Here is a 12,642-nt window from a genome sequence, read left to right on the forward strand (position 1 = left end):
ACAGAATTGGCTGAGCTGGGAGGGACCCATCAGGATCCTCCAGTCCAACTGCTGACCCTGCACAGGACACTCCAACAATGCCAGCCTGGGCCTGGCAGCGCTGGCCAAACGCTGCTGGAGCTCAGAGAGCCCTGGAGCTGGGACCCTTCCCTGGGGAGCCTGGCCAGGGCCCCAGCAGCCTCTGGGCAAAAACCTTTTCCTGACATCCAACCTGAGCCTGTCCTGGCTCAGCTGCAGCCGTTCCCTCCACTCCTGTCCCTGGGCACCAGAGGGAAGAGGTTCCCACAGCCCCAGCCAGGGACCCGCTCCCAAGGATGCTGCCATGGCCACCAGGGCTGGCACCAGCTGGGATGCTCGGTTTCCATGGGCCGGGCTTCAGGAATGGGATTCCCCAATTTCCTGCTCCCGCTAAAACCACGCTGCCCTCGCTGCCCTCCCGCCTCCCATGGAAAGCACAAAAGGCAAAGATCCCAGGCTGGGTTAAGAACAATTAATTGGGAACAGTAATGAGATAAGGAACAAACAGAACAGAAACAATATTGATAACAGAAGGGATAAATAAAACTGTTTACAGGGAAAATTACAACATCAACTACTGGCTCTTCCCAGTTTCGTATTTCCCCTCCCTGGAATGGACACCCTTCTCCTCAGGGAGAGAGAGTCCCTTTCCTGCCCCTGGCAATGACCTGAGGTGAGAATGAATGTAATCACATGGCCATGGCCAGACCCTCATGTTCTTCATTCCACACCATGTCATTGACAGGGGCAGGAAAAGGTACAGCTGTCTTCCCAGCATGGATCACAGGGAACATAGATCCCCAGGACTCTTTCCAACATGGGTTTTCCCATGGGGGTTGAAGCTGGAGCTGGGCACAAAGCTCCGCCTGCACTTGGGGCATTTACAGGGCGTCTCTTACCGGTGACTCCGTTGGTGTCTTGTCAAGTTAGAGCTGCTGGTGAAGCTCTTCCCACACTGGGAACACTCATAGGGCCTCTCCCCAGTGTGGATGCGCCGGTGGGTGATGAGGTGGGAGTTGTACTTGAAGCCCTTCCCGCACTCTGGGCAGCGGAAGGGCCTCTCCTCTGTGTGATTCCGCTCATGCAGGAGGAGACTGGAGGTGGTCTGAAACCTCTTCCCACACTGGGGACACTCGTAGGGCCTCTCCCCAGTGTGGATGCATTGGTGCCTGATGAGATCTGAGCTGCAGCTGAAGCCCTTCCCACACTCCCCACACTCGTAGGCCCATTCCCCAGTGTGGATCATCTGGTGGCGGATCAGGTGGGAGCTCTTCCTGAAGCTCTTTCCACACGCCAAGCACTTGTAGAGCTTCTCCCCATCATGAAGCTGCTCATGGGCCACCAGCTCTGAGCTCTGGCTGAAGCTCTGTCCACCTTCCTGGCTCAGGGTGGGTCTTTCCTCCTCAGAGCCCCCTGGGCTGGGTTTGTAGATCCTCTTCCTGTACAATCTCTGGGGATTTTCCTCCCTGTTGGATTCCACCGCTCTGGAATCACTCAAAACAGCCTCTTCCATGAGGTTCTGCTGTAGGGATTTGTCGTCCCTGGTCTCCATCCTCAGCTTCTTCCCTGGGGGAGGAAGGACAAGGAGATTATGGGATTTGCCTCCGTGCCAGAGGGAAGGGGAAGGAGATCCCCCCAGTGCATCCCCAGCAGGACGGGGTTGACACCGCGTTCGTCCTGCAGCCGGGGGCTGTTGTGGGCTGGGAGATGGAGCAGGAGAGAGGGGGAAAGGGGCACTGACTTCCTCCTCACCTGCCTGGGTGTCCCAGGGCTCCTTCCTCTTCCTCACAGCCTCCTCCTCCATCTGGCCAAGAACTGAAGATGGGAAATTCTCTTTTAGGAGGAAAACAAGGGATGAGCACACTGGATTTTGTACTGGTTTGAAGGCAAACCTGAGGAGGGTCTAAACCAGGAGTACAATTTAATAAGAAAATGAAGATCAAGGCAATGATACAGAAACACTGCCTTAAACTGACAGAGTCAGGATATAACCTGACACCCTGTTGCTCAGGGTGGTGGCAGCAGTCCCATTAAATGGTGGCTGCAGTCCTGTGGGAGTGATGAACGTGATTCTGTCCAAGCAGTGATCCTGTAGAAGGGTCTGGTCTTCCTCTGAAGGTCCAGTGGTGGTTCTGGAGCTCTTGTCCTCTGGGAATCCAGAAGGCAAGCTGCTCCTGGTGTTGCAAGGCTCAGCTTATATCCAGGTAGGAATGCTTGGATCCTCCCCCTGGGCGGAGCATCCCACAATGGGATGATGGAATTTTATCAGTCCTGCAGTGACACACAATGGCCCATTTGCAGAAGATATCTCCCCTGGAGGGCATTATCAGGGCTGAGTCATGGAAGAGATAAAGAACACTGCCCCACCTGTTTATAGCAGTTGATGAAGATGGGGATTGAAAACATGCATTTGGTTCCATCTTACACTGCAACCTGAAACAGTGGGGGAATCCCTGCTCAGGGGGTGAACACCACCCCCCTTATCCAAACTGGCTCAGGTGTAAAACCCCACCCTGGGAAGGCCACACACACAGGGGACAATGTCACACGTGGACCACTCCAGGGGAGATCTCTGTCCCTGTCACTCCCTGGCTGTCCCCCCTTTTCTTTTTCACAGGCCAGGGGCTTTGACAAATCTAAGAATAATTTTTTTTCTTTGTCCCTGTCACCTTTGTGACATCTACACAGAGCTTTCCCTTCCTTTTCATACTCTTTTCATAAAAGAGGTATCGCAATGTATTTGGCCGAATTTCCACTTTTCTTTTATCAGAATGTTGTGCCAGCAGCTGAGCTGGAGCTGTGCAGGACCAATGGATTTTGGAATTGCCACAGAATTGCTTCTACTGTCAGTTTATTAAATTTTGTAATTTGTTTGCGTTTCCACCACAAGTTACTTGTGGGAAGAGCAAATTCAAGGCATTTTCTGTAGGGTTAAGTTTGATTTTTGTCAAGAAACAACTTCACTTTGTCCAGTGCCCAGGGAATGCTCAAGGGGTCACAGAGCCTCTCAGACTGGGGGATGCTTGAGAGGGGCTTGGGAGGGTTTGTCCCCGTCCCTGGCATCCCAGGCCATTCCCCAGGGTTGTCGCTGTCCCTCTCACCCCAGGCCTTTCCCCAGGGGTGTCCCTGTCCCTGTCACCCCAGGCCATTCCCCAGGGGTGTCCCTGTCCCTGTCACCCCAGGCCATTCCCCAGGGGTCTCCATCATTCTCACCCCAGGGAATGCCTGGGGGGTCTCCCTCCCTCTCACCCCTGTGCCAGGGGGTGCTCGGGGCAGTCTCTGTCCCTCTCAGCCCAGGGGATGCTCGGGGCTCTCTGTCCCCTGGCCCTGGGGGATGCTCGGGGGGTCTCCATCCCTCTGGCCTCAGGCAATGCCTGTGCAGGGCTGGGCACCAGGGGCTCTGTGTCCCTCTCACCGCTGAGGCTGCTCGGGGCTGGGGGGGCTCTGCCACCTTCTCACCCCTGGGGAGGCCAGGGGGGTCTCTGTCCCTCTCAGCCCTGCTGGGACCCCACCCAAATATCATCGGGGGCACAGGGACAGAGACACCCCCAAAGCCCCAGAATGGCTGAACCTGGGATTTGGTTTGGGGCTGAGGATTTAGGAAAGGGCTGGAATTGGGGCTGGGCTTGGAGTTGGGGCTGAGATTTGGATTAGAGCTGGGATTCGGGTTAAGGCTAGACATGGGATTGGCTTTAGGGCTGGGGTTGGGATTGGATCTGGAGCTAGATGAGTGTGGGGCTGGGATAAGAATAAATTCAGAACTGTGAGTGTGTCTGAACATGCAGTGAGATTGAGACCAGGATCAGGGTCAGGTTTGGGACTGAGCTCACCCAGAGCAGGACAGTGGGGATGTCACTGCAGGATGTTTTGGGGAAAATCCTGGTTTGGGGAAAAACAAGGTGTTAATGCCTTGGGTTGGGGATTCCTCCTACCCAAGTCCATCTCTAGAAGTCATCTGGTGTCCATAAAAACCTTCAAAAATGAAGAGTGAATCAAAAAAAGCCACCAGGAGTGTCCCATGTGCAGTCTCATCCCTCTGGGGTTCTGGTGGTCCCCCGTCTCAGGGCTGCTGGGGATCCTCAAGGGTCCTTCTTAGGGATGCTGGGGGGTTTTGGGGTCCCCTTCTCCAGCCTCACCCCAGTTCAACCACTTGGAGGTCCCCCCTCTTCCCACCACCCTGGCCTCGTATGGGGCAAATTTGGGAGAAAATCTCCAAAAGAGTTTCCTCTAGAATGCAGATTTAAGAAGCCCCTCCCCCAACCGGATTGGGAAAAGATTTCCATGGAGGAAAGGGGAAAAAACTGTTTATTTACCAGGCAAAGCATTCACCAGCACAACAAATGAACAGTATTAAACAATAAACCTCTTTCCTCTCCAAAAGAGAGGACAAACTCAGAAAGTCCCTCTGTGGGCTGTAGCTCAGCTCACTCATTCTCTTTTCAGTCTCTTATCTGTCTCTCCAGCACTGGAAATGCCACGGCCCAGGCCTGGTCCAGTGGGCCACAGGTAGGAGCTGCCGGTGGTGTTCTGGGTGTTCAGTGCAGAGCAGGTTTAAACAGCTTCTCTGCTCCTCCCCTGCTCCCCCGGTGTTCCATGGCTGCTGCTTCTGTTCTAGTGCTGCTGCCACAGCTGCAGTGTCACAGAGAGGGGAACATTCAGGCAGCAACCACTGTGGTGTCACAGAGACCGGGACAACGGGACTGCCACAGCTGTGGTGTCACAGAGAGGGAAATGTTGGGGTGGCTGCTGCTGTAGTGTCATAGAAGGGAACACTGTGGCTGCCAGTGTTTTGTTGTCATAGAGAGGAGAACGGGGGTTCTGTAGTAGAATGGGGAGAACAATGGGATCCTGTAGCTCTTATCAGTCATGCAGTGACATTGGGGCTTCCACTGCCCCCAGTGATGTCATAGAGAGGAGAACATTGGGGCTGCCATCCTTGTGAGCTCAAAGACAGGGTAACCTTGGGGCTGCTACCCCTGGTTTGTCATGGAGAGGCTAATCTTGGGGCTGCCCCCCCTGTGGTGTCATAAAGAAGTCAATGTTGGGACTGCCAATGCAGTGGTGTCACAGACAGGGGAATGTGTGGGGAGTCACTGCTGGGGTATCACAGACAGGGGAGCATTTGGGGCTGCCACCCCTGTGGTGTCACAGAGAGGGGAATGTTGGGGGTGCCACTGTGGTGCTGTCATAGAGAGGAGAATGCTGGGGGTGCCACCTCTGTGGTGTCACAGAGAGGGGAACATTGGGGCTGCTACTACTGTGTTTTCATAGACAGGGCAATGTTGGGTTAGCCACCAAAGTGATGTCAGAGAGATTGGAATGTTGGGGCTGCCACCACTGTTTTCTCATAGAGAAGGGAATCTTTGTTCTGCCACTGTGTTGGTGTCATAAAGAGAGGAACACTGCGGGTGCCACCTCTGTGGTGTCACAGAGAGGGGGACAAGGACTGGCACAGCTGTGTTCTCACAGAGACAGGAACAGTGGGGCTGCAACCACTGTGGTGTCCTAGAGAGGGGAACGTTGTGGCTTTCACCATTGTGGTGTCACAGAGAAGGGATTTAGGGCTGCCACAGCTGAGGTGTCACAGAGAGTGGAAGGTCAGGATTGCCTCCGTAGTGGTGTCACAGAGAGGGGGACACTGGGGCAGCCATTGCTGTGATGTCACAGAGAGGGGAATTTTAGGGCTGCCACCTCTTTTCTGTCACAGGGAGAGGAACATTGGAATTGCCACCCTTGTTGTGTGACAGACAGGGGAACGTTTGAATTGTCACTGCTGTGGTGTCACAGAGAGGGGGACATGCTCCTGCCACAGCTGTGGTGTCACAGAGTGGGGAACACTGTGACTGCCACCCCTGTGGTGTCACAGACAGGGGAATGCTCGATCTTGAAGTGCTGTGGTATCATAGAGAGGGGAACGTTGGTGTTGCCACTGCTGTTGTGTCACAGACATGGGAACACTGCCAGACCTGCCCTGGTGCTGTGCCCACTGCAGTGCTGCTCCTCTGTGACACTGCAGTGCCTCCTGGGGACATTGTTCACACTCTGGAGACTCATGGGACTAAAGGAGCCCTGTGACACTCGAGGGTCTTGTAGAATCCATGGAACCAAGAGGAGACTGTGAAACTCTGGGGCTTCATGGAACCATCCATTGTGATACCTCAGGGCCTCATGCTTCCCAGGAATCCTTGTGACTCTACAGGACTAAATGGAACCAAGGGGACATTGTGACACTGTGGAGTTCATGGAAGTGAGAGGATGCTCTGAGACTCAGGTGCCTGAAGATGCTCAGGAGTTGTTGTGACACTGTGGCTTGTGGAACCAAAGGGACCCTGGGACACTGTGTGATCTCAGGAAACCAAGGGGACTCAGAGACACTGTGGGGCCTCCTGGTTCTCAGTCACTTCTGACACTTGTGTCCATCTACAAAGTGGCAGCCTGAGCCTGTTGATCCAGAATATTCCCATCTCCATGGGAGGATGTTCCTGCCAGCTGTGGTGCTTTGTGTTCTCTCTGCTCTCTGGGGGAATTGCATCCTACAGGAGACCCCAACTACTCCTGTAGCTGACACCACAGGGCCTGCTGTGGGGTGGGAGCAGAGGCATCTTTCACTCCATCATGTTGCTCAGAGCCCATCCAAGCAGGAACGTTTCCAAGGATGGGGCATTCACTGGCTCTCCACCAAGGCTAACGGTGAAAGCAGGGCGCTGGGGGAGGCAGCAGGGAGAGCAGAGGCTGTGCTGGGTGAGCGAGGGAAGAGAATGAGTGCAGAAGGCACAGCCCACCAGGAGGCCACCAGGCAGAGCCGTGGAGCCTCCCCAGGTGAGGGTGACCTGCCCGGGGAGTGCCCTGCTGCCCCCGGGACTGTGCTGCCACCCCCGGTGGAGGTGTTTGCCCAGCAGGATGTCCCCTGGTCACCCGGGGCTGTGCTGCTGTCCCAGGTGGGAGGGCGCTGCCAGCTGAGTGTGCTGTCCCTGGGGTCAGTGGTGGAGGCGCCCCGAGCAGCCTGGCTGTGTTAAATGAGCACCCTGCAGCCCCTCTGTGCCCTGCCATGGCTGCCAAGACACCTGAAATAACTGGCTGCTGTGCTGCTGTGCCCTCTGCTGCCCCTTGTTCTGCCCTGCTGGCAGAAACTGCCGCAACCGCCCAAGCCCAGCGCAGGTTGTCAATGGAGCGCGCTGCTGCTGATCCAGAGGGTGGAGAGACGTCATGCTGCAGAGCCACATTGAACAGGCACTCTGCCACTCTGCTGTGCCCTGCTGCCGCAGCTGGAACCCCAGAAGCAGCACTTGGTAGCAGCAGGGAGGCGCTTTGCCACTGCAGCCGCTGCAAGGCACCCAGCCGCCACCACTGTGAGATGCCTTGCTCCTGCAGGACAGTGCCTGGCCATGGAGCGGGCTTTGCTGCCCCTCCACCAGGCCCTGCCACACCAGCTGATATCTCAGAAGCGGTGCCCGGCCCCTGCGAGATTCCAGCTCCTCTGTGCCATGCTGCTGCCCCTGTAGGCATCTCTGCCTGCGCTGGAACCACCTCTCTGTGCTTTGCTGTGACTGAAAGCGCCCCTACAGCTGTGCCCAGCCACGGCGAGACAGTGCCCGGCCCCGGCTGGAGAGCGCCCTGGCACTGTGAGGGGGTGCCTGGCTGTGGAGCCATTCCTGGCTGCTATGGAGCTGCCCGTGCCTGTTGCCAAGCTGTACCTGGCTGCTGTGAGACTCCCAGATGCTGTGGAACACCTGGCTATGATCAAGCCGTATCTGTCGCTCCATGCCCTGCTGTCAACTGCTGGGAAAAGGCGTCGGCTGAGCAGTTCATGCAGGGGAGGGTCCCCGGCGGGGGTCCCTGGGCCAGTGCCCCACCTTGGCCAGCACCCAGCAGCCAGCTTAGAACTGGTGCAAACCAGGGGAATCTGACTGTTTAATTAAAACAAAGCATCCCAAAGGCCTGAGGTGGGTGATGATGTGATGGGATTTCTGCCCAGTGCTCTGAATGTCAAAGTGAAGAAATTCAGTGAAGTGCAGGCAAATGGCGGGAACGACTGTGATTCTCTTAAGGCAGTTTTTGAGAGTATAGTTACAAACTGGGCATTGCTGCAGTGATTGCACCTCCTCATGGTCCTGCTGGAAACCCTGTGTAATGTAACCCAGTCGATCTCTGCCCCAGCACAGAGGTGGTGGGGATGGCCAGTTCAACATCCTCCTGTTAAAATGTCATCCTCCTGAAACAAACAGTAAGAGCTGGGTGGCTCTTTGCCCAAGATCTGACTCCAGGATTTTAAAGTGGGCAAAAGATTGCTATGTCCTTGCTCTGTCCTTCTTATTCTACCTCTCCTAAACTTGTGGCAAATTTACTATCCGGAGCCATAAAAAGGTGAACCCTTTTAAAACAAAACCTCTAAAGATAACTAGGTGACCTGGTGTCCCAGGGTCTACAACTGGACACCTTCTCTCAATTTTGCAAGGTAAACCTGGTGTTTTTATTTTCTAAACACCAGCTAGACCTGTTGTCTAAAAACTGGGTAGACCTAGTGTTGAAAAATTTACCATCTCACCCCCCCAGTATGTGAATTGGCTTCTCTGGTGAACTCTGAGTTTTCTAGATTGGACTTGTTTATGAATAACTTTGAATGTGTTCATTTTCCTGCAAGCTGGGAGGGTTTGAGCAGGCTGCCTGAGGTCTACGAACAGTTTGCACCACGGCCAAGTGTGGGACTGAAGATCTGCCTTCCGAGGAACTGTGAATCGTTTGTGCTTGACAACAGGTAGAGAAACAGCAGTTGTGAGACTGAGGGCACACCAAAAACATCACCTGCTGAGCCGGAGAACGACACCAAGCCGGCGACATGCCCAGCTCAGACAGAGAACCACGGGGAACAGACACTGGAAGACATCCTTACTGTGACTGTTCCTGATAACAAATCCACCTTGTCCTTGCTGTGGTACCCGGGTGAACTGTGTGTTGGCCTTGATTGAACACGGGATAAGGAGGGTTTGTTTTCTGTGTGCTCAATGTGGAAAAGAGAAGAGTAATTCTCATGGTATTGTTTGTCACTTTGGTAAATGCAGGGGAGCAGCAGAAATGGCTCCAGGCAGGGAGTGGATATATGAGGAATGCAGCAGAGACTTCAAGATGAAAATTGGTCTGGGATAACACAAAAGATTGGCACATTCATTGGTTAGAAATCAGGAAAGGGTTGCTGTTTTCCACCCAAAAGAGACTTCCAACCCAGGAGCCCACAAAAGATGCTGGACTAAAGAGGAAGAACTACTGGTAAGATTGGAGGCTCAGTTTGAGGGCAACAAAAGCATCAGTAAACTCATTGCAGGACACACATCACAAGCAAAACAGCTGAAGAAATCAGGGACAAAAGGAGATTGCTGCCCAGGAAACCAGCTGAGGATGTAGATAAGGAACCTGGCATGAGTCATCAAAGCAGGAGAGCAGCTGGGGGCCTGCGAATGGACTTGGACAAAGATCTTGGGAGGAGTCAGATGCCTGGGAGAGCAGCTGCTGGAAGGAAAACAGATCCCAAGATGAGTCACCACCCTGATAAAGATAACAACAGCTGGGAAACAGCAAGTGACAGAGGGAGGGGGAGCTGCAGGCCCATTATCTCAGAACCCTCAGTGAATGGCTATCAGCTGGGACAATTCACACCTTCCTGTGGATATTCAAGCACTTAATAGATGATAAGGAGATGCAATCAACAATCAATCAGCACAGGAATGCTTTTGATGCCTTGGATTAATCAGCCAGATAAGAACAGCAACCCAAGATAAGAGAAAAATGGGGAGCCAGGAAAAAGGGCCAATAAGACCTTTTCAAAAGTGGATGAAAAGAAGAACAGTTAAGAAAGGTCATTTTCTTTGCTTCTAAGACCTGTTCCATCCAGATAGGGGAAAACTTGCTAAAATTATCCTGAATGACAAAGAGTGTTTGTCCTGTGAAATCCCACCCATCGAACTTTATTCAGTTTTTAAAGCCTGATGGGAAACACCTGGAACATTTGATAGCCTTGGGAACTTCCAAATTGTGGGAGATGAGGGACTGGCCCCAAGATCTCGCATTGTTACGGGCAGACAGAACCCCTCCCCTTTACCGTTACTCAGCCCCACGTGTTGTTGACCGTTAACCCCTGTTATAAATGACCCTGCCTAACCGTTAATAAACGCCAGTTACCGTCCACCACATTGGTGTGTGCGTGTGCTTGGTCCGTGTGGCAGAGGCGCTGCCACCGAGCCGTCCTCGACCTGGGATGCCACGCCCCAAGCGGCGGCAACACCAAATTAATGGGAAAGCCAACATTAGTGCTTTCAGAGACTTAATTATGGCAAAAGAAATTGAGAAAAATGTGCAGGAGATGAGCAAAAACTCGGCTCCTAGTCCAGGATTACTCTAAGAGACATCAAGAAGATGGATCCAGAGTACTCCTGGACCATGGAGATCTTCAGCTCATGGTTAACATCAGGAAAAATCCCAGACATGGTGAGGGGTTGCCGGACTGTTTTGATTCCTAAGTCAACCAAAGCAGGGCACCTAAAGGACATTAACAACTGGAGACCCATCCTGATCGGTTCCATCTTGCTAAGGCTGCTCTCCAGGATTTTAACAGCCAAACTGACCAAGGCTTGCCCCCTCAACCCAAGGCAAAGAGGCTTTATAAGGGCAGTGGAATGCTCCGAAAACCTGAAACTCCTGCAAACTAGAATTCAGTCCGCAAAAGGAGAACACAAACCCCTGGCTGTTGTATTTGTGGACATGGCCAAGGCTTTTGACACCGCAAGCCAGCAGCACGTTCTACATGCCCTACAGGAAAGGGAGGTAGATCCCCACATCATCAATCTGGTGAGCAATACTGTGAAAAATGTTTTTGTGATTTGTGTCAATCAGCAATGGAATCAGCAAATGCTTTTATCTGCTGTGAGGAAAATGGATGCATTCTTTGGGATAGATACAAAGAAGGCTTATGAAACTTTCTATAGCCAAACAAAGCTTTGAACAAGGGGAAGTATGGTAAAGTAAAGAGATGAGGTAGCAAGATGACTGATGCTTAGAATAAAATAGAGGAAGTTGTGGTGAAGCTAAGGGGACTGCACTGCGACTAAATGCTTATGTGTAATAAAAAGCTTAACAAAATCATGTAGCAGACAGCGGTGAAGGGGCCTCGCTCCAGACAAGCACAAGAAGGACAGGAAGCCAACAACCACCTGGAAAGATGATGAAATTGCTTATTCCAGCTGATTGATATTTACTCATTTCTACTAAACAAGCACACTGGAAACTGCTTTTTTATGCTTAAAAACAGTATATATATACTTTACTGAATTTGTAAGTGGTGTGTGCCGTGAGTGGAGCGGTGACTCCCTGGCCAACCAGTGCTGCTTGCTGGCCTTCTTTAAAATCAAAGATATAGAAATAAAATTCACATTGACTATTGAAGTTTTATGTATTAGTATGATCCTTGTCCCATGGCAGCACTCCCAGTATGGTCCCAGAATAATCCCAGTTACTTTCAAGCACTCCCAGGATGGTCCCGGTTGCCTCCAGCTAGATCAACCCAGTCAGTCCCAGTATGATGCCATTTGCTCCCAGTGTGCTCCCAGTTGCTCCCAGTCACCCCCAGTCCAGGGACGATGTGCATGGTGTGTTCCCAGTCACTCTCAGACACTGCCAGGGTTAATCCAGTCAGTCCCAGTATGATCCAGTGATGACCCCGGTGTGGTCCCAGTTGCTGCCTGTAGGAACCACTTGTGCCCCACATGGTTCCAGTTGCTCCCTTTCACCCTGACTTTTGTTCCAGTGTTTCCCAGTCTTTCCCAGTGTATCTCAGTTCCTTCCAGCATATTCCCAGTCACTCCCAGTTCTCCCACATGCTCCTGGCATGATCCCAGTTGCTAACAGCTGCTCCTGCTCACCCAGAGCATGATCCCACTTGCTCCCAGTATATGCCATTTGCCTCCAACAGGGTCACAATTGCACCCGGCAGGCTCCTACTCAGTTCCAGTATGATCCTGGTATGATGTGAGTACAAATGCAGTGCAATCCCAGTCACTGCCCATTTGATCCCAGTATGATCCCAGTACAGCCCAGTCCCTCCCAGTGAAGCCACTCCTGGGATCTCCCAGCCCTCTCTGCATTCACCCCTTCCGGATCTCCTGGGAGGAACCGCAAGGGCTGGAAGTCTGCAGCCAGGGTCCCCAGCAAGGCCCAGTTTGGATGAAGAAGGAGAGCAAGAAGGGAGGGAAGTAAGAGAAGGAGGTTGGCTTAGGAAGAAAAAGGAGGAGGAGGCAGTGAAGATGAGGAGTGGGAGGAAGAGGAGGGACAAAGGAGGATCAGGGAAAGGAGAAGGAACCATGATGTTGAGCACTCCCTGAATTCACAGGCTGTGGGATCATCACCCATCTGTTAGAACTGGAGCATTTATCTTCTGTTAATTGGGCAGTTTTCTTTATCTCTTCCACAACCAATCCATCCTCTGGGAAATATCTTCTCTTAATGGGCCATTGAGTGTCACTGCATGACTGATAAAAACCACATCATCCCATTGTGAGATGCTCCGCCCAGGGGGAGGAGCCAAGCATTCGTACCTGGATATAACTGCATCCCTGGGACACCACATCAGCCTCTTCC

At 52.7% G+C, this 12,642-nt stretch overlaps 1 protein-coding gene across 1 annotated transcript in view; it reads right to left on the bottom strand.

Annotated features, from left to right (window-relative positions):
• The window catches only part of LOC139605317 (uncharacterized), an 850,331-nt gene that overhangs the window by 434,678 nt on the left and 403,011 nt on the right, over positions 1-12,642 (bottom strand). Inside the window, 1 exon segment of the mRNA XM_071456679.1 lies at positions 889-1,392. Within this exon segment, the coding sequence (XP_071312780.1) occupies positions 889-1,392 (504 nt within the window).

This window comes from Agelaius tricolor, unplaced genomic scaffold (genome assembly GCF_023055355.1).
Source record: "Agelaius tricolor isolate 1412-34295 unplaced genomic scaffold, bAgeTri1.0.p SCAF_64, whole genome shotgun sequence".
NCBI lineage: Eukaryota > Metazoa > Chordata > Aves > Passeriformes > Icteridae > Agelaius > Agelaius tricolor.